The 21,287-nt window shown below is 46.6% G+C and overlaps 1 protein-coding gene across 2 annotated transcripts; it reads left to right on the top strand.

Moving 5' to 3' along the window:
• The first annotated feature begins 888 nt into the window (after positions 1-888).
• LOC122615319 (developmental protein eyes absent) lies at positions 889-21,116 on the top strand. Of its 2 annotated transcripts, none has more exons than XM_043790372.1 (5): positions 889-1,389; positions 15,391-15,437; positions 18,195-19,952; positions 20,076-20,320; positions 20,393-21,116. In XM_043790372.1, the coding sequence occupies exons 1-5, from the start codon at positions 1,336-1,338 to the stop codon at positions 20,572-20,574; spliced, it is 2,286 nt and encodes a 761-aa protein (XP_043646307.1). In that variant the 5' UTR covers positions 889-1,335; the 3' UTR covers positions 20,575-21,116. The 2 variants fall into 2 exon arrangements, with proteins under 2 accessions (XP_043646307.1, XP_043646298.1); XM_043790363.1 differs by lacking the exon at positions 889-1,389 and adding an exon at positions 12,111-12,408.
• The last annotated feature ends 171 nt before the right edge of the window (positions 21,117-21,287 follow it).

Below are 21,287 nucleotides of genomic sequence, written 5' to 3'. Positions count from 1 at the left end.
GTCTCCTAGTTTGCCCTGTGATTTTTTGGCTAAAGACCAGCGGCTTGGAGCTGTCCGCAATATCCCGAAATTGGTCAGACTAATGCGAGTCGACATTTCGCCTGGCGCCCAATCAAGTGTTGCCAAATTGGGTTAGCCGAGGGTCCAAAAACCAAAAAAAAAGGGGAGACGGAGACCCAGAACCGTTCGTGGAAGGGTTCCGAAATAAGGCTTCCAGGAAGCCCTAGCACCAAACGCACGGCGCTGCCAACCTGCTGTGAAAATCTCAAAAACTATGTCGTATTGAAAATATTCAAACATGTTGTGCGTGAGGTATGTGTTAAAAGTTTGTACCAAATAAGTGTTTGAGCATTAGGAAAAATAACAGTTGCGCAGGTCAGTTCCCATTACGAACTGCGAGTTATAAAGAGGAACTTTTTTAATCTATTCCTATTTTCAAAATAGGAGAACTGGGAATCTGCACAAAGACGATCCCAAGCAATGGAAGCCCACAAATCGCATTCACACCAGTACCAGTCAGTTGGCGCTGGAAGCGGCTCCAAGTGAGCTTTCCACGCTGCAACTGCGATTCCATTCCGATTCGGAGCACACCTATGGCCAAGCCAACAGTTCGCCGCTGCCCCAGGAGCCACTCGAGTGATTCGAGCGCAAGAGGCAGCAGCTGGAGAACATGGCCAATGCGGTGGTTTCCCTGCCGCAACGCAGGGCGCTGCCCGGAGGTGCGAGCGAGAGGGCAGCGCTGCTGGGAGGCCGCTTGTGATTGGCTGTTCCGGCGGAGGAAACTCACTCAAAAGTCGCATGGCGACGACGTCAGCTTTGCGATCGAGAATCCGGCGATGAGCGCTTTTGGTGCAAGTTGAATGCGAATCAGTTGACACGCAGCTTTATGTGACATTCGTGGCGAGAGCGGACCACCATAAACCAATCCGTATCTTTTCGCCCGTCGGCGCAGCGCTTAAACTGAAATAAACGCAAACGAGATACAATTCACATCTTTCAGATCAATTTGGCACAAATTAATTGGCGAAACGGAACTGCTCACTTAACGCAATTTAATGTCCATCGTTTGTGTGGCGCGCATTGTGATAAAAATAACGCAATAGGCTCAATTAATTATCAATCCACATCACGCAACACTTAAAATATCGACTTGTGTGTGCATTTTCGAGTGTGTATAACTGCTTTTAATGCTTGTAAAGTCCACTTAAAGCCTATCTGCCATGGGAGAGTATCCCCTCCAGTGGGCCCTTTGACATTTCCACTGTGCCAGGATCCGCAGTTCCCGGCATCGAGTGCCGCAGGAGCAGCGACAGGAGCAGCCACAACACTTGGAATATGTTGTATAATGTGCCGTGCTATCAAAACTTCTCAACGCTGGATTACTACAAAGTAAGTGCAGAGATCGGAGCTAACTGAATATTTGGTCATTGAAAGTAATATATGGGTTCTATTCTTATAACACTGTGGCTTCTGGATATACGAGTTGTGTTTAAAGCATTGTATTTCATATATACCTATGCATATTTACATATACATGTTCTATTTTCCAATCTCTATCTTGACTTGCTAAGATCCTAGACCACACGCATATTGCACAACGCGCACAAAGAATCTAAACTCGAATTAAAAACCGAAAGAAAGCAGCAAAGTCCAGTCAATTTCTAGAGCGGTTCAAACCTGACTCCTGGTGCTCCCAATCATATTTTTCGCATCAAGTGCGCATAATTGCGATCCTTTAATGCTAGAGGGTCTAGCTGGTAGCAGTTGATCGTGAGAGATAGGCCCACTGTACAGTGAACTGTAAGAAATCAAAGATGCTACTGCGCATTTGCCCAGTGCTGATCCTTTAAACACAGGACACAATGCAGACAGTAGTCAAAAGGGAATTTTCAGCTTAAGTGCGCACAAAGGGCCACAGCCAGATATCCTGTCGATCGAGAGGGAATCATTTGACCAGAAATAAAACCGCAAAAAGGATCGGTTCGTGAAGGCACTAGGTCAAGGGCTGTAACTCGATGGAAAGCAGAGATCTTTAGATCTGAGTTTCTGCTGAATCCTGCTGTGATTGACAGTTGTACGCTGGTTGCTGGTTTTCTTTGCCTCAAAGTGAGTTCCATTCCACATAAAGGCGTCGTTGCCGTGGCAGCTCCCCCACAACTCCGGCGTAACTTGAGCAAACTTTTGGGGCAAAGCAATTTGCGATGTGTTTGTCTCGTTGCCAAGGCAAACAGAACGCGGCTTTTTCCTGCCAGCGGCCATCCAAAATGGCTGCCATCGATGGCGGCCGGAAGGAAGAAGCAGAAGAAGGCAGAAAGCCAAAAACGTCAGAGAGACAAAAGCGTCAACTGCCGCCATTTTTTTTTGTTTGCGGGTATCTATTTGACAGCATCGGAGACAACACGAAAATCTCATAAATGGGAATGCAAAAAAAGGACGAGCCATTAGCAAATAATTTCAGCGAAAAACATTTTATTCGGCATTGTTGGCCGAGCTGCAGGGAAGGAGACGACGGCTAAGGAGTGAGTGAGTGAGAGTGAGTAAGAGAGAGAGAGGGAGAGGGAGAAGGCAGGCAAATGCCGTGAGGATAATTTCATTGAAATTTGAGTAGTCAGAAAGGAGCAGCAGAGAATGTACAAAAGGACAACGCCGTGCAGATGCCTTGCGCTTTTCGTTTTGCCATTAAAACAACAAACAATGCAGGCAGGAGCGGGACAGGATCAGGGGTTTCGGCTGGGGGTCCTTCAGCCCCTCATCCCCCCTCATCGTCGCCTGGGCGTTTGCGCTGCCCGCAGGACTTTTCGCTCTGCGGGTTGCCAAACGATAGCGAGCATTTCAATTCGCTTCTCGTTTGTGGCCCCGGTTGCTCCATTTCAGCCACGCCCTGGGAATGTCCCGAAAAATTAAAATTAAATGCAGGGGGGTGGCCTATTCGCCAGCAGCTCATCTCATTATTCCCCCAGGTTCAAATGCCTGGCGACAGTTTTACAACATAATCTGTGAATCTGTGATTCAGTGAGTTCAGGCCAGGCATTTCATCTCTCATCGCCCATCTCCCAGCTCTTAATCCGCATTGTCCTTCGGCTTAAATGGCAAATGTTTGTCTGGGGCGTGGCACAGGAAGTGCATCCATCTCTGTCTGGAAAAGGGATATACATACACCTACCTGTTCCCGTCCGAAGTCGAGGCATTTATCTGGGTTTCTGCCACTTCAACAAATGAACTTGTTTGTTTGTTTACTCGCAAGTTTCGCCAGTGCTGAGTTGGGCGCAATTTCAGTAGCCATGGTCGAGACAAAGTCAATAAACAGACTTGGAGCTCGAACTGGAAACTCTTCCTTGGAGACTGGCACTAGTTTTCAATTCGATGATGATCATTTTGATGTACTGTCATTATCATTCGACGACTTATGCTGATAGAAATCAAAAATCAGGCACATACAGCTACTTTTATTGCTTTCTCAAATCGATGTGGCTACTTTTATATCTACGTACATTTTAGAGAATTTCAAATCAGCTTGAAGAACTATTTAAAATTCATTTCAAGCTTATCGCTCGCCTTTCGCCTGACATAATTCCGATGAAATCGGCCCCGAGTCCTTTCTGTGACGTCATATCCGAGGGCTAAACCACAGAATGTATGGCATAAATTTGCATGCATCATGCTTGAGTTACAGCACTGGAAAAGGGCGAGAAGCGGAGAGGGTAGGAGGAGGTTTATCCTTTAGGCTCCTGCTCGAAGGACCTGCTTTTTGTTCCAGTTTCGCCAGAGGCTCGCATAATCCGCTCAACTGGCGACGCTGCTTAGTCCTTTTATCCTGTTTTATGTCGCCTGTCAGCAGATGAAGATGTGGAACGCAAAATTAGAGCAACCTGCCTGATGGATATACGGATGGATGGATATCCTGGCCTTTCCGCTGGATTCCGATCCTAATGCCCTCTAATGATAGCAAATATTTGTACCTTGCTGTGGCCATTTTAAGAGGGATTTGCTTTGTCTGCTCTCCAGTGCTCTACTCGTGACTCATTGTTGTCTCCTGGTCTAAATCTGAATGGTGGCAGATACCGAAATAGCCCAGTCAAATACAAAACGTCTGTACGCAATCAATTGTCACTTTCGACAGCATATTTTGAGCCCACATGCGTCTATAGATAGCCAGCACTGCACTAAATATAGTGCCCAACTCTTTCCTGGGCACCTTTTTGGTGAATAATTTGGAATAGATCAGCAAAACAGTGACAGCGAGGCATCATCTAATGGTTGTCAATCAATAATTATTACATAAGTAAAATGATTTACAGTGATTCGCCTTTCTATGATTAAGTTTAGATATATTGCCATGGAACCTTTTTTCTCTGTTCACCTTTTTCAAATGGTACTTAAAATCACAGCATACTTTTGAGAAACTGCTAGAGAAGTACTTTAAGCCCATTTGTGGCTAAATCGAGAAGTATTATTCGTAGAACTACCAAGTGATGGAGCAATACACCTCGGAAGCGACATAGACACGCATCTGTCACATCAAAAGCCCCGAGCATCTTACAACGCTCCGGTAATTGGTGGGCCCGGGTCCGGATCTGAGTCTTTTTCCGGGCCTGCCCTCGCTTACAGGAATTCCTGGTAAAATTGGAGGGGAAAAAATAGATGCGAATGGGAGCCAAACAAATGAGCGAAAGTGCGACGAAATGAACTTGTCATAATTATTTGACAGTCGGGGTAAGTGGGATGCTGCCTCTGCCAGCGGCACATTAACCAAAAATTGATGTAAAACATTTTGCCGATGGGAAAGGGGTTCGGTTCGGTTCGGTTTAGCATCGGCATTGGATTCGGTTCACTTTGATTCCACTTTTCGGTGTCACTGCCAGCGGGTTGCGGGGTCAAGTGGTCGCAGCCTGTGAAAACAAAACTTGCGCTTCATTTCCGGTTCAATCAAGTGGCAGACAACTTGGGGCATGAGCATGATAAGACTCCTGCCGGCGACTGCGACTCTCCGCAACGTGGTTTACTTAGGTGTGGCTGTTGTCAGTCAAAGGCGCAGACAGGCAGCTGCCCTCCCTGTAACCCCATCCCCATCCCCATTCCATCTCATCCCAAGCAATACCCTACCATACCATACCATCCCATCTCATCCCATCCCACTGAAAGCCCCTACCAATTAAGCGGTTTTTTCCGAGACAAATTTGTGCGACCTTTGACTTTACGGGGCGAAATGAGAGGAACGGGGATAGCATTACTCGTTAGCAGTCGTGACAGTTTTTCTTAGATTTTTTTCATAATTTTACCACGAATTTTTTCCTAGCCTGGGCTGGCCTCGTCCTCAGCAATTTTCCAGGCTGTCTCACAAAAAAATATCAGATTTCCTCATTGCACATTTTTCCATCCATTCTTCGGGGCTTGGGAAAGTGCAGCAGCAGCGGTAGCAGTAGCAGCCTCCGAAATCCGTACAATTGGCAGCCAAAATGCCAACAAACAAATCATTCACATTTCGTCCATTGATTGGCGAGGCGGTAAAGCGAAATTCGATATTCGGTACTCGGTATTCGTTATTCGGGATCGTCTGGAGGGAGGACAGAGGTGGTAGATGAAAGTGCTGTCGGGGATGTCCCGGCCCACCATCCTCCGATTTCTATAGGGTTTCCGCACCGATTCCCGTTCGATTCCCAGTGCCGAGTTGTGCACCTGTTCTCCGCCTCGAAAGTTGTGTCCCATCAACAGTTGGTCGCAATTCAGCTTTACGCCCTTCCATTTGCACTGGTAATACTATACGTATTTCCCTCTTTTCGGTTCGGTTCGGCCTTGCCGTTCAGTTCAGTTCAGTTTTTTTTGTCGTAATTAAGTTTAACGGAAATAATCAAGTATTTGCCATTTTTATACCCATTTTAATAGTTAGAACTGCCACAATTGTCGAGCGGCTGCCGCGCAAAAGTTAAATGTGGCCAAGGTCTGAGTGATGAAAACGATACGCGGCAACTTTAGGGCTGCCACATATGGTGTAAGTGTAACTGATAGTTCAGCAGCGTATTCGGTTGCCGTCTACCATTTACCAGTTACCAGTTACCATTTACCAGTAACCATTTACCAGACACCAGTTACCAGTTGCCCAAGTCCAAGTGTTGCACAGTTGGCACAGTTTGCGGTTCGCCATCAGCCGCAGAGTGGAATCTCTGCCCTATGCTGGGGAGATTTATTGAAGAAATTAATTTAAAGATTTATTTAAAATAGGAAAGCTAACTTTTCTACTCATAAGAAGAGTTTTTGAGTCAGTTTTGCAAGCTTTCAAACTATGTATCTACAAAATGGTGTACTTCATTTTCAAAAGTACCCCGCACTGCGTAGTAAGACATCGTTAGTGCTCACTCAGTCCCTTCTCAGCTTTATAATTTACAAAACTGTCTTCCCTTCAACTGAATTATTACAAGAAAAGGGTTGACGACCAACTCAAAGGGTTAACAAGCAACGTCTTCAGGAGATAAACTCAAAGGGTTAGCAAGGCAAACTACTTCGAGGGTTGTTCGTGAAGCAATCAAAGTTTTTAATTAACAAACAATGAAATCGATTTTCCGGAGGAAAAATTGTGTAAATAATTTGCAATAATTTTTTAGCCCAAAAGGAAGTTTTCGTTGAACCCGATCCGTGACATCTTGAGAATAGGTCAACATTGTTGTTTAATTAGAAGACAATAGCTGTCAATAGCTTGCCCCGAACAGCCAGGATCCCGGTGAGCCACGATGGGAGTTGGGCCGGAGTCAAAGGTTGTTGGCTAATTGCAAGGCGGGGTTCTGTTATTTTTTTTCCTTTTCCGAGGGGTTGGCGACTGGACCGGTGGATAGGTGGTACTCCCGGTGGTACAGGACGGCCAGCTGTGAATAAAAATCTTATCCGCACTCGATCTTAATGACTACTTAAACAGCGACAAAGCCAACGCCCAACCCCACTCAATCCCCGGGTTGCAACCCCCTGGCTCCGGATCCAGATTGGCTCAAGTGCGACACTTGAGGCAGCTGTTTGGCACTCGGGATGACTTTAATTTAAGCCCTGGGGTGCCATCCATATCGAAACCTCAACATTAATAAGTGTTAATAATTGTGCGTGTGTGTTTTTTTTCCAACTGCGCTGACACGCCCCCAACCGCCCGAGAGCGGGTCTATAATTTCACATCACTTTCGCCACTGTTTTTTGTGGGGGAGTGCTGGGTGGCGCGTGGTTGGAGGTGGTTTGAGGTGGTTGGGAGGACAGAACCGAGCCGGCGAACTGAGACCGAGTTAGAAAGTCCGTCCAGAGGAGCGTAACATGGATAGGGCATGGGTATTGGATTACCAGCGTCCCATGGCATTCGCATCCACCTCCGTATCGGGCGTCCTCCTCCTCCTTCTCCCCCTGACTCCGGAATCCGGATGATTATGGCAACGGACGGATCAGCAACCGAAACAGCATCCCTGGGGGTCTCCAATGATTTGTTGTTGCCCGCGGACAAGTTTACAAATTCAATTTGTCAGCGATGCCTCAATGTTGTTGTTTTCCGGACGGGGCGAGTGGTTGCAAGCACCATTTCATAGGCCTGGCAACGGTTAACCCAAGGAACAACGCGGCTAAATTGGCGGAACATGCGTGGGGTATCGACTGCAGCATACCCAGTAAGCTGGATCCTGTGATCCCCACTGCAGCATATGAAGAATTCCATCTACACATACATTAATAAAAGGGTTAAGAACACATTTGACTCGATTTGAAAGGTCAAAAAGATTACGTTATCTCCTTGAGTTTACAAGCTATACTTTTTAGTTTCTTATCCCAACTTGAAACCTCTAACAGAAAACCTATATTAACAGAATTGAATGTTTCTCTTCATATTTGCCTTAGTTCTTCGTAAAATATTGTAAAATGCTCACTATTTTGAAAGTGTTAAGTGCTGGCCGTGCGAAGTCACCCCTAGTCGAGCACACCCTCTTACCCAATACCCTGCGTTACCCACCCGGTAAAAGCATATGTTTCCATTGCATACTTGAGGGCGCATTTGATTAGAGCCCACCGAGGCGTGAGTATTTAATTTTGTTGTTCGTTGTTGGGTCGCTGCGCGTTTTGACACGCGCTAGTCGAGAGCACGTAATTAAATTAATTAGAGAGCCGTTCCCACAGGTAAACCTCCGACCACCCCCCCTTCCCATTCACCTCAATTCGCTCCGGTCCAATCCTATCCATTCTGGAGTTCTGCCGCTCTGGCATTCTGGCGTTCTGCCGCAGTTTTGATGCTCATTCGCAGTGACAGGCGACACACTTCGCTCGGTGGGTGGCCCAGTCGGCGGCAGGTTGATGGGTGGTGCGCGGGGCTGGAGTGGGTGGTGGAATGGGTGGTGGAGTGGGTGGCTTGTGCGCCGGTTGCCAGGAGAACACACACATAGTAGCTGCTCGGCTTTGGGCTTCGGCTTTGGCTTTTAATGAAATTCCTGACCAATGTTTGCATCGCCTGGGTCACCATGGCGATTCACCTCCTCCTCCCTGCCGTTCCCCTCTCCCACCGCCGCCTGACCCCCATCGGATGTGCATACATACATCCAAATGTACGTATCAGTCGCGGATCGGCACGTGCCTGGAACTGAAACACAGGTTCCGCATAATTTTTCCCAAGAATGAAAGCATAAACGAACCGTTTCTCGCCGACCCTGGTGGTCATGATAATCGACTCAATCATAATGAACTGCAAGTGCAATTCCCGACTTGGTTTATTTTTGTATGCTTTGTTTTTTGTTTCTTTTTTCTTTTATTGGGGGAATCAAGATCGAGGCAAACGCCCACATAGACCATATAGACCATATAGACCACTGACCAAGTCTTTGTTTAGCTTTGCTAGCCGATTTTGTGGTCGAGCAGCCTTGTTGATTCATAAAATCCCAGTTTATGTTCATATTTTTTATGGAACCAGCACAGTAGTTGGCTATGCGCACTTTAATGATCTTCGACCCATAAAATGGCCTCTCAAAATTATATGTATATTCGACTAATGCGCCTTGGGCTCTGTGGGATAGAAAACACGAATTTTGTGTGATTTACGATCGATTCGATTCGATTGATATGGGATCCGTGGAACAGCTGATCGTCTGGAGTTACCCTATAAATATTTGTACAAGTGGGAAATGTGTTTTCCATAGGAAATGCAATACCTTTAGATTGGCTGTTGACTTTTCCATTTATTTTGCAAGTTTCTGTGGAAATAGTTGAGTGACAAGCGGACCAAGGAAAGTTCAGTGCGGTTTTGTCTATGAAGCAGTTTTATTACAAAACCGTTTCATTCAAGATTTTCGGAATTGGAATCCCATGTGCAGTTCCCCCGTCGGAAGCTCAGCTACAAAACGAAAAAACCCCAAACTCCAGAATAATCTGCATACCAAACTCTTCTAGGCTTTACTCTGTGCAAATATCGTTGCACTTTGCAGCTCCCTGGACTGCGCTATTCATCGTTTTGTTCTCTATTTCATATGTAATTGCGGTCAGATCTCCATGGCTCAGCAATATTTTTTTTGTCGAGGGGTAGAAAAACGAATGCCTCAGACGCTTGGCATGTGCTGACAAATGTGAAACTTCCCTAATCAGCATAGCATGGAAAAACTGACCCAATTCGCGGGCTCGCCAATCGAGTGACGCATTCCCCGACGACTTTTGAACCGGAGAACCCGGAGTGGGGAGGCAGGGGGCACGGTGGTCATCCAACCAAATGACAACGGACAAGCAATTCAATGTCCCTGGTGCCGTGGCCAAATCCAAGTCCTTATCTAGATGTCCAGCGCGAACAGTCGCAGGCCCAGCAGATCAAGTTGTAAGAATGCGAACATGGCAACAAATGTGCTCGACTCAGGTGTTAAAACTTTTGCATTAAAATGGCGCCCAACGTGCAACGTTGTGGCACAGGCCTCTCGATCCCAACCATGTTGCCTTCCCACCTCTCCTCCCCACCTCCCACTTCCTTTGGCTGTGTAAAATTAATACTACACTCGGGGAGGTCCGGGCCGATCAAAACTGAACGTAAATCTTAAACACTTTCCAGCCCCACCCTGCCCCCGTGCGATTCCCTGATTCCCCTGATTCTCTGATTCTCCGATTCTCCATTGTGCAGCAGGCTTTTGCAGTCGCACGATCAGCACGTTCAGTTCAGCTCGGTTCCGAGGGGATCTGCTGTTCCAGGGGGAAACTTGGATACTGGATGTTGGATGGTCGACGATCGGCAACCGGTCCACGACAAATGTGCCAGTCTCAGCAACAAGCCAGGCCGCAGAAATATCTGCAAATGCAGCGAATTGTGCGCAGATTTGTTTACAGAAGACTCTCCGAGTGGCCAACTGGGGGAAGGCGGCAAGGAGCAGCGAGGGGCACCATGATCATCGTAGATATAATTGACGACATGTTGTCTCACGATCGTGCTAAAGCGATTAAAGCTAATTTAATGCCCGCCAATGCTCGGCGATTCACTGCCCCCCCCCAAAATGTAGCCACCAAGAGGTCGGTCCACTCCCCCACTTTTGGGGTCATGCTCAGTTTTCAGTTTGGAAATGCCCCTTCCGAAATGCCATAATCAAATTTCTAGCTTCACAATTATTTATTTCTTGTGGCTGGATTTGTTGTCGACTAGGCATCGAATGGGCCTATTGCCGGAATTCCTTTGCATGTGAGTCGCCTATTTACTGAACTGCACTTGTTTCTGCTTACTTGTAATTACATCCAGGCTTGCACGTCAGTCTCTGCTGGGCCAAAAATCAAGTGTTGCATCAATATCAATTGTTTACCACACGACTCAATTGTTTGGTCTCGCTGGAGACGGCAATCAAACATAAATAAATACGAAATGTCTAGGAAATAAGCATGTATGCGAAATGAATAATAAACAACTTGCTGCACGTTGCATGGGTTATTTATTCTAATAGTCATATCGAGGAGAGGTTTAATTACTTATTAAATATTTATTTTATTAACCTCCAATTTTAGTCACTTCAAAAATACCTAATGCCTATAAGCTGAATAATAATTTTACTAGATTTTCATCAGTGTTTTAGCACTTAATTCGGTTGAAGTTTCAACACAATTTAGAATTCATGTGCTCAGTAATTTCCCAGAGATGCCCCCAATCAACATCAATTGGCTTCCATCCTCTTTGAGCATTCTACTTCATTAAATCGAGCTCATTAGTGGCTCTAAGCCACCATCGTGTTTATGGTACCCAATTACCATCGAAAGTGACTCACGTCTGCATGGATGAAGAGAGCCCTGTGATTTTGATTAGATGCCAATTTGTTTATGGCACTCGCTAGTCCGTCTAGAGATCGGATGTCCCATATCCCATGTCCCATATGCCATATCGTGTATCGGTTAGATTATGCCCAGCACACTTCGGCTCGTCTTACATGAGCATTTCGATTTTTGGAGCTCCTTCTCTAATGCGTTACGGATCCATCGAATCCAATGTGTTTTAGGCATTTACCCGATTGAATTACCCGATATATTCGTTGCGCATTTTACGATTGCCATTAAATTGCCGGCGGTTTCCATTGAAAAGTCCGAGGAACTTCATCTGATTAGCTTATTAATTTGTGTAATGTGCTCGAATGGTGGCGAAGTTGGTTGGAATTAATTTATTAATTTATGCGCATAGGAAACCCACTTTTCAGTTGCTGCGTTCGCCCAGCGGCAAAATCTCATTCACAATGGGCATTGTTCGCCCGCATCCGAGAGATACTTACCAAAAACGCGAAAACAAAAACAACCAAAAATATTACAGAGAAAGAAACAGCAAACTTTGGGCTTGTGGCTCTCAAGGAAAAGTTGTTTTCGACCCACCCCTGTGAGATACTCTGGCTGGATGGGCCCTTCGACTTGGGGAATGGGAATGGGCGGAGTCTAGGAGCGGTCTCTGGCCGGCGGTGGGAGCGAGAGAGGCTGCTGCGAGTGCGCACCGCTCACACGAACTCGTTTCGAGTGCCGAAACGACACCACATCAGATACAAATACTCGTAGCCATACGAATCCGAATCCGGAGCCAGGGATTTTCACTCAAGCAGCGCTGCCGCGCCTCTGCCACAAAAAGTCGGGTGGTTTGGTAGTTCGGTGGTTCAGTCGATTCGAGCCACTCAAAGCGAGCGCTACGGGAACGGTCGATCCGCCCGAAGTCGCAGATACAAGATACAAACCATACACTTCGTTCGTTCTGAAACTGCTGCTATATATTCGATTACAAAACATCGAACACTAACTTAACTACCTGAATCGGTCGAGTTCACTCCCCCGCGTGTGCTTGTGTGTTGTTTCTAGTGAAAGTATTCAGTTATCAGTAATCAGCAAACGCAATCCCACAGAATGGTCACCCTAATGCCATACAACTACGCCGCCCCGCGTTGCGGATTAATTGACAAAATGATCGAGCCAAAGGTAATCACATAGTCGTAATGCTCCTCCCAAGCTGCGAAGCTTTAAAAGTGATGTGGTTGAGCCGTCGGTTATTGGAATTGTTATTGCTAGTGTTATGACTATGGCTATTGCTATTGCTATAACTATGGTTATGTTCGTAGATGTCGGCGGTAGCTTCCTTGGTGGTTGCCCCTTGTGGGGCTTCCCCAGTCGGGAGTACCATCTATCCGAAAAGTGAAACTCCACGGCGAGATATCGCTTGTAGCAATTTATTAAATCTGGAGTCTAATATATGTACGAACAACAGTTTAGGATGCTTTAAGCTGATCTATTGGGCGGCGTGATATCATAGCACACTTCACTTATAAATCTGGTTCAGCTTGACAACAAAGTTGTGTTGAGATGTTATTCGATTGCATAAATCTAAGCCAATAAGTCTCGCAAATACACTCGAAGAAATAGAATTCCTCTAGGCAGATTTGAGGATTACTTTTACAGAGGATTACTTTGTTTTTTATAGACCCATGCTGCAAAAGAAAAGCGCTTTAAAGACCCCAAACGATTGTGCATTGTTGGGAAATCGTAAATGGGGATAAAGATTATGGGCACCTGACCACAATTTTATTACAACGCATTAATCGGCTTAACTTTGATTGTGGGTAATGAAGCAAACAACTGCAGTCGCAAAGGTCATTAAAACCGCTTAATAAAGTGCCTAAAAAGTGACAAGCGTTTTCCTTTCGTCCAAATAATATGCACTTCTCCCACCAATTAAGAAGCCGCTTCATTCACTGGAGTTTCGAGGCAAAGTCTCTGGCCCAGATTGGCGTAAAGTTCGTTTTGGCCGGCGATTTAATGGAACTGCATGCCAAAAGTAAACAGCAGGCTTTTATGAGTTCCTGAACTACGGCTAAGACAAAGTCGAAGGATCGATGGAAACGTGACGAACGTGGAGTGGTTGAGGCCGGATGGTTAAGGCGAAATATTAATAGAGCATAAATTACAGCACTAGTGGGTCTGGGTGCCGGCTTTATGGGAATTTAAAGAGCCTGGCCCACAAAAGCCAGAGCTGGGCTTCGGCCGTCCAGCGGCATTAATCACATTTTAATTAAGTTTAAGCCGTAATCGTAAAAATTAACACGCCATAATTCAACTGCGACAATACGCGCTGCATGTAATTTATGACAAAGGGAATGCCCATGTGTGTGTGTGCGTATGTGTGTGTGCAAGTGTGTGTGTGTGTGAGTGTGGGGGCGGGGGAGGAGTCGAAATATTGATTATGGCCACTGCGATTGACACTTGGCGATTGTGGAGTATACTACCACGATCGTGGCCCAAACGTAATTAACGTGCCAAAGTGTTAAGGTGCATGGCATAGCTGCCCATTCCACTGCGTTCGTCCACCAGAAGATACAAATTTTCCTCTTGTTTATTTTGATTTTTATCGCGGGGTTCGAGGGGGAGGGGAGCTCAAGGGGTTGTAGGGGTCTTAGGGCCGAGTTAATAAAAAATTTGTCGCCGTCTTCTTGTCTTGTCTTTTGTTTGCCTGCTTTTTGTGACCGAGTGTGTGTGTGTGTTTTAATCTTCTTCTAAAGCAGCAGAAGAGACAAAGAGATTACGATCGCAGGAATTTCGTTAAAGATGCCCAGCAAACAGGTCTTTATACCACACATGTATCTCCCACTCTTTTCCTCTCACTCGGCTCAAAAACCATCCAAAACCCCCCCCAATTCGAGTGTTGTCTGTGTTAATGTTTACGTTGTCAGCTTGTGCCATAAATTAGTTTAGTAAAAGGTTGCATTTGGCTCTTTTCTCCCCCCTTCTTTATTTTGTTTTGGCCCCTCATCATCTCACTATCTCACTTTTGCATACAACTCGAACTCGACTCGAATTCGGTTGCTCGTGCAGCACGCAATCCTGCAGAATTCGCGACCCGAGATCGCAACTCCATGCGCAGCTTCGAAACGCTACCGTTCGGCAATCTGTCCGCTTGTCCGCCGCTGCTCATGCGCGTGTTTCCTTTGCTCCGTCGACAAATCTGAGTCCAAACCCGTCCCGTCCCGCCACGCCATGCCCCGCCCCCCGGGCGCATCCTGCCCCCCCTCCAGTTCCAGATCGCCGGCTGATGGACAGTGCGTGCGTGTGGTCATCTCGCCGGACGGCAGAAGCTGTCAACCGAAGCCGCTCAGCTTTCGCTCCATCCCCGCCCTTTTTTTGTTTGTAGGGTCTCCTTTTAGGGGCGGAGAGGCGCACAAATTCCAGCACCTGGACTGGCCGCTCCCGTCTGTCCGCCTTCGATTTATCTGGCTTCCGTTCGATTTGCATATGTGCCATCTTTCGGCTCGTTTCTTGCCATTTGTCAAACCAATTTTATTATAATTTCAGTTAAGAACAGTTTCTCGACTAACAAAAACAAACCAGCCACATCCTGATATTTTCACCATTTGGGATTGATGCTGTTAATTGAGATACTTAGCAATTATGACGCTATATCAAAGACTATACTAACTTTTCCAGCTTCTTTTTACTTAGCTGACAAAGGAACCACATAACCTTTATTATTGATGTATACCAATATGCCCCATCTTACCTTGTCGCATCCTTATCGAAAATCACCGCCACCTGCTGCTTTTCCGAGCCGCCCCCCTTCCTCGACTTCCCCCCAAATGGCGCCGCACATCCGAGTAACAATTGAGTAAAACTTTTTCCCACGCACAAGCTCGGCCAGCGAAAATCGCTTGGCGCAGCAGCAAATGGCGATTGCGAATTATGTAAAATTGGCTGTTTTCTTTCGCCACTCGCACTGGATAACCCAAATAGAGTTTCAGGCGCTGGAAGTGCCGAGCTCAGCAGGCCGATTCCGCGCCAGACGCTGAGGTGTGAGTGCGCCGCGTTGTTTATAAACAAATTCTTTTCCAGGGCCGGCGAAAATCCGAAAAATCACATTATACACAAAATTTTAATATATATTCCTAATGTGCGCTCTTCTTGTCATATTTTCAGGTTAAACGTCCCAAGACAGAGCACACGGATACACATGAACGCAACCGGTAGGTCGAAATTAAATGAAATATATGAACTTATCAAATAGTTATATACATAGCTACATGTATGAAAAAGATAACTTAAGCATGCAACATGTAAAAATGAGTGTGCTAAACCTCTTGGAGTATTTGCATTAAAATCAAATCTATTGAAACGTAAAACATAGAAGGCCCTAATCACATGTTAAGGAAACATAATGTATATAATAAATTGTATGGGGATGTACAGATTTGGGTTCTTATCAAATTGCTTCCCAGGATCCCAGAAGAAGGTTTTCCCCTGTGTAAGCGTAGACAATTTGTAGCAGAACGGCGAGGACGCCCTCGCACTTGACAAGAGGCGCACCATCTTCAATTGGTTTCAATTGAAAAGGGGCCAGGGTCGTCGGCGGAAGGGAAGTGCATATTTTGCATGTGGTCCTCACAACCTGACACATGCCTTCGGCAGAAATTCAAGGAATTCGTTGCACGCTTCAGCTGCGACACTGCAGAGAGCCCAAGACCGAAATCCGAAATACGAAATCCGAAATCCCAAAAAACAAAAAGAACCGAAAAGTGTCAGAGCACTTAACACTTGCCAAGGGGCAGGAGGACATCGTAGGGACTCGAGGCGGTCCAGGCCCAACTACTTAAAAGGGGCTTAAAGGCGGCAACAGTTGCGGCTTAGTGCTAAAGACCTCTACCTCCCTCTTCAATAATTTCCATTATAATATTCGTAAATCTCCCATTGGTCCACAGCATTATGTTATATTCTGCGGCGAGCAGATCCCCAAAGCCAAAGTTTCGGTTGGTTTTTCCCCCTCTGTCTGGCGCACGCGTCGTTCTGCGCTGGGAAAACGCTTTTCCCCCTTTCACCAGCTGCTCCCTTTTCACATTTTCCCCTTGTTGTGGCTGCCAGCAAGATAAATGTCCCCCCTTTGCAGGCGGGGGAAAAGTATCTCAAGGTGTCAGATTCCTTTGGAAATTGGGCACTTAATTTACCTTCCTATTAAAATTATGAAAAATTGTTAAATATTTTCCAAGCCGTAATGGGGGAAGTTGAAGTGGAAATATGGTATAAGCAAAGGAAGAAAGTGAGGCAGATAAATCATTAGACTGGAGAGTAATTTAAAATAATTATACTCAATAGGGAAATAACCCTGTACCTAAATGAGTTTATATCTATCTTGTTGCTACTTCAAGATAGAAAATATTCGAATCAAGGCAAATCCCTTTTTTATGTTAGTTTTATATATATCTTAATGGACAGCTGATTGTATAACGCTTTAGTTTGTGGAGCTAAGAAAACTCCTCTTAATTGCTTCGAAAAGGATTGAATTTCTTCCCTCCGTTTTCCCCCAAAACCGAAACAACCGAAAATTTTAATTTTCCCGTAGCTGTGATTTATTTGACTTTCCATTGGTGCTCAGTTTTATTTGATTTTTAGCGAGCCCTTCAAGATTTTCCAATTTGTCCACTTAATAATGTCCTACTCGAAAAGCAATAACACCAGAAAAACAGAAAGAAACATCAAAACACAAATCGTTAAATACTCGTATGTAGCATAAAAAAAATATTTGTCGCCGCTCTAAGCGAGCTCAACATTTGCTGCACACATGGCCAGCGAAAAGGGGATGGGGAAGGTCAGGACTTGTCCGGGACACTCCGCACATGCCACCAAAATGCGAACCCAGCGATCCGCTCAAGTGCCCCTCACCGATTCCAAGCGATTTCCTCCCAAGATCCCAGTAAACAAGCCGAAAAAATCCAAAAATCCAGCGACAGGAAGAGGGGAACGAACGAACGGCCAGATCGTAGAAAAATATTTATAACACTTGACAAGATTTGGAAGACCTCTTCGCCCGGGTCTTCAACTGGGAAGCACTTGACTTGGTCGCCGTGGCCAAAGGGATCGGGGAAATGGGCAACCGAGAACCAAGAACCGAGAACCGAACGACTACGTGCCGTTAATTTAATGGTTGTTTAAAGATTATTGGAAACAGTTTTATGTGTTTCCTTAACGAGCAAAAGGTTCTGTGTTTCTGTGTTTCCATGCTCTTCCACACAAAGAAACTGCTCATGTGTGTTGTGTGTTTTGTGGGTCCCTCATGTATTATTCTCAATATTGAGTAGGATCATTCCAAAGTCCCTTACAATTTGTCCTGCAGTCGCTTAAAATTCATTATTTCTTTAGTTTCCAATAAAACAATTCAAGTAATATATTTACTTATGATTCGTAGAGCAATTGAATGTATAATAGAGAATTCCAATTTGAAAGTTTTGTAATTTAATAACTACATAGTTTGCTTTGGACTCAGACTAATTATAAGCATAATTAAGCTGTAAGTACACATTTTAATAAACACATGATCATAAAGTAAATACTTTGATAAAGCCGCCACCTTTTAATTGGTAAATATAAATTCAGGCAACCGGTTTTAATATATTAACACCTCGATTGATTTAATGCACTCGGTTATTACATTAGTCATGTTTGCCACCTAAGGATATATTGAATTTATTGAGAACGGGTTTAAAATATTCATAATCTGCATAGGCATAAATTGAAGATCTAAAATTAACATGTGCGATTCGATTGACAGCATTTTTAATATCAAATATATAAATATATTTGTCAATTGTGAATGGTAGTAAAGTGTACTTTTGATTTAAAACTGCTTTTGTTAAGGGTTTACTTTCTGTGTGTGTTCCCACACCATTAATCACACCACCCCATTAATTAGCTCCCCCACTCATCACCCCTCTCATCTTATCTCCTTGCAGCCTCTGCAATCTGTCACAGCAGCAGCAGCAACAGCAACCCCAGCAGCAACAGACGCATCAGCAGCAGACGCATCAGCAGCAGCAGCAGCAGCAACAATCCCATCAGCAATCCCATCCCAGCACCGTGTTGGCCAGCAATGGACCCAGTAGCGCCGGTGCCGGCATGGGTGTCGGTGTGGGCGGAGGCGGTGGAGGAGGCGGGGGCGGGGTTGGCCAGTGCAGTCCGCTGGGACTGCCGCCGCAGAGCCAGCCGCTCCAGCCGACCATAGGATCGCTGGCCTCGCTGAGCGGCCACTACTCGAACGGGAATGCCAATCCGAATGTGAACTCGAGCAGCTGCAGCCTGGCCACAGCCTCCAGTTTCGCGCAGTCCGCCGGCAGCAGCTTCTCCACATATCAACAGGCTGGTGGCGCCAGCGGTGGCGTCTCTGGCGAGGATGGTGTGGTGGGCGGAGCAACTGTGATGTCGCACTGGACGCACGATGGCACTGGCTCCAGTGCAGCGGTCAAGTCGGAGTCCCGCAGCCCGGGCCAAGTGCACGCTGCGCTGGACAACGGCTCGGTGGCCGGCTCCAATTTGTATGGCTGCAGCTCGGCCAGCAATCCGCTGGACGGAGGAGCAGTGGCGGTCAACTCCTCGGCGGTGGCAGCGGCAGCAGCAGCGGTCTACGACGGCAAACACGACTACTACTACTACAACAGCATGCAGCAGTACACGCCGCCGCCGTTCTACTCCGGATACGGAACTCCATACGCGGCGGCAACGGCGGCCCGCCAGGCCAAGATGGAGCCCGGAGCGGCGGCTGCGGCGGCGGCCTACTTGACGCCCAGCTATGCCGCCAGCGGCAACAACAACTCGCAGCTGTACAGCAGTCCGTACGCCGGCTACAACAACTTCGGGCAGCAGGACTACGGCGGCTACTACAACGAGCAGTACGGCAACTACTACAGTCCGGCCAACTACTCTCCGTACGCGGTCAGCTCGCCCAGCTCGAGTGCCAGTCATGGGCACGGCTTCCATGTGGCGGCCTCCTCGAACCTCTCCGAGAGTCCCACGGACACCCACTCGACGACGCCGGTGCACCAGACCACCCACTCGCCGCACTCCCCGCTCCCGATCTCGCCGAGCACCGGCTCCGGCATTGGCCCGCTGGGCAACGTGTCCGCAGCTGCTGCGGCCGCTGCTCTCAACTCGAGCGGAGGCAGCAGTGTGGGCACCGCCGGTTCGGGGGGCGTGGCGGCCAGCAAGACCACGCCCACGGGTAAGACGGGACGGGCGCGCGGTAGGCGCCATCAGCAGCCCAGCCCAACCAGAAGCACTGCCTCGGACACTGGAAACAGTGAGGCTGTGAAGCCACCGGAGAGGGTGTTCGTGTGGGACCTGGACGAGACCCTCATCATCTTCCACACGCTGCTGTCGGGCAGCTATGCCAACCGATACACCAAAGACCACAGCTCCCTGATGACCATCGCCTTCCGCATGGAGGAGATGGTCTTCAACATGGCCGACACGCACTTCTTCTTCAACGAGATCGAGGAGTGCGACCAGGTGCACATCGACGACGTCAGCTCCGATGACAATGGCCAGGACCTGAGCGCCTACAACTTCGCCACGGACGGCTTCCACACGAACACTCCTCCAGGCGCCCCGCCCAATCTCTGCCTGCCCACCGGCGTGAGGGGCGGCGTCGACTGGATGCGCAAGCTGGCCTTCCGCTACCGCAAGATCAAGGACATCTACAACAGCTACCGTGGAAAGTGAGTATAGACTAGTCCTTGCGTTCTGGTAAAAATAAGATAGGCCCTCTATCTTTAAACTACTTTACGTAATAAGTATTTTTTATTCTGACTGATCGAAAATTTTTTTGCTCTACCTTCCAGTGTGGGCACCCTTCTGGGACCCGGAAAACGCGAGGCCTGGCTGCAGATCCGCTCGGAAATCGAGGTGGCGACCGACAACTGGGCCACGCTGGCGCTCAAGTGCCTGAGCATGATCTCCCAGCGGGAGAACTGCGTCAACGTGCTGGTCACCTCCACGCAACTGGCCCCGGCGCTGGCCAAGGTCCTGCTGTTCGGCCTGGGCGGCATCTTCAACATCGAGAACATTTACAGTGCGCACAAAATCGGTGAGTGAGGACGACGGTGTGGCGTTGGTAGATCAATCAGAGATATAACCAGTTTCTCCCTCTTTTCCGCAGGCCATGAAACCTGCTATGAGCGGATCGTGACTCGCTTTGGCCGCAAGAGCACCTACGTGGTGATTGGGGATGGGAACGAGGAGGAGACCGCCGCCAAGGCCATGAACTTCCCCTTCTGGCGCATCTCCGCCCACAGCGACATTCGCGCCCTCTACACTGCCCTCGACATGGGCTTCTTATGAAAGGCCAAACTGTAAGGGATTCGAAGCGGTTTTGAGTACAAACAGCAAAATGTTTAATTAATTTATTAATATGTATGTGTGTGTGTGTCTCTGTGTATGTGTGTGTGTGTGTGTGGGAGACAAGCAACAAATGGAAACTGTAAACCAGCGCAAAATAATTTAATTATTTTGTTTAAACAATTATCATTTAACGCCAAGACTTTTTGTATTATATAGTTTTTAAACACCTAATCAACGATCGTAACAATTCTCGCACGAAGTTGTTCAAGTGTGTAATTAATGAATTAATGAATTAATGATATACGTATTTAGCATCCTAGAGTAGCAAATAATAACAGAAAATAATAGCGCATCCTGGCCGAAGAAGCGGAGCAAACACAACAAAAATTAGTTTAAAGTTCTTAGTTTAAAAGCCGAAGCATAAATATAATAAATAATTCGACAAAGCCGTAGTATTCAAATTTTAAATAACTATTATATAGCTGCATATATTAAACTATATTTAAAATATAAAACCAAGTAATAAAAGAGCAAATCCAACAGCAACGCACTCTATTAAAGCATAAAACTGAGCATTTTTCATTGGGGGGCGAAAGTTATTCTGGAAATTGTCATTCTTCAATATGATTTAACTATGTGAACCTTTGAGTAAATATTCTAATATGGGTTTAAGATATTGGAAATATTTAGGTCTGCACACTAAACGTTTCCTA

This window comes from Drosophila teissieri, chromosome 2L (genome assembly GCF_016746235.2).
Source record: "Drosophila teissieri strain GT53w chromosome 2L, Prin_Dtei_1.1, whole genome shotgun sequence".
Classification (NCBI taxonomy): domain Eukaryota; kingdom Metazoa; phylum Arthropoda; class Insecta; order Diptera; family Drosophilidae; genus Drosophila; species Drosophila teissieri.
The sequence above is the reverse complement of the archived record's forward strand: the minus strand, read 5'-3'. Positions and strand labels throughout refer to the sequence as shown.

Excerpts from the sequence above, each read along its gene's own strand:
- LOC122615319 (XM_043790363.1), top strand. The coding sequence starts at position 12,337 with ATGGTCACCCTAATGCCATACAACTACGCCGCCCCGCGTTGCGGATTA. Across the intron at positions 12,409-15,390 it reads ACAAAATGATCGAGCCAAAG|GTTAAACGTCCCAAGACAGA; the intron begins GTAATCACATAG and ends TCATATTTTCAG. Across the intron at positions 15,438-18,194 it reads GATACACATGAACGCAACCG|CCTCTGCAATCTGTCACAGC; the intron begins GTAGGTCGAAAT and ends ATCTCCTTGCAG.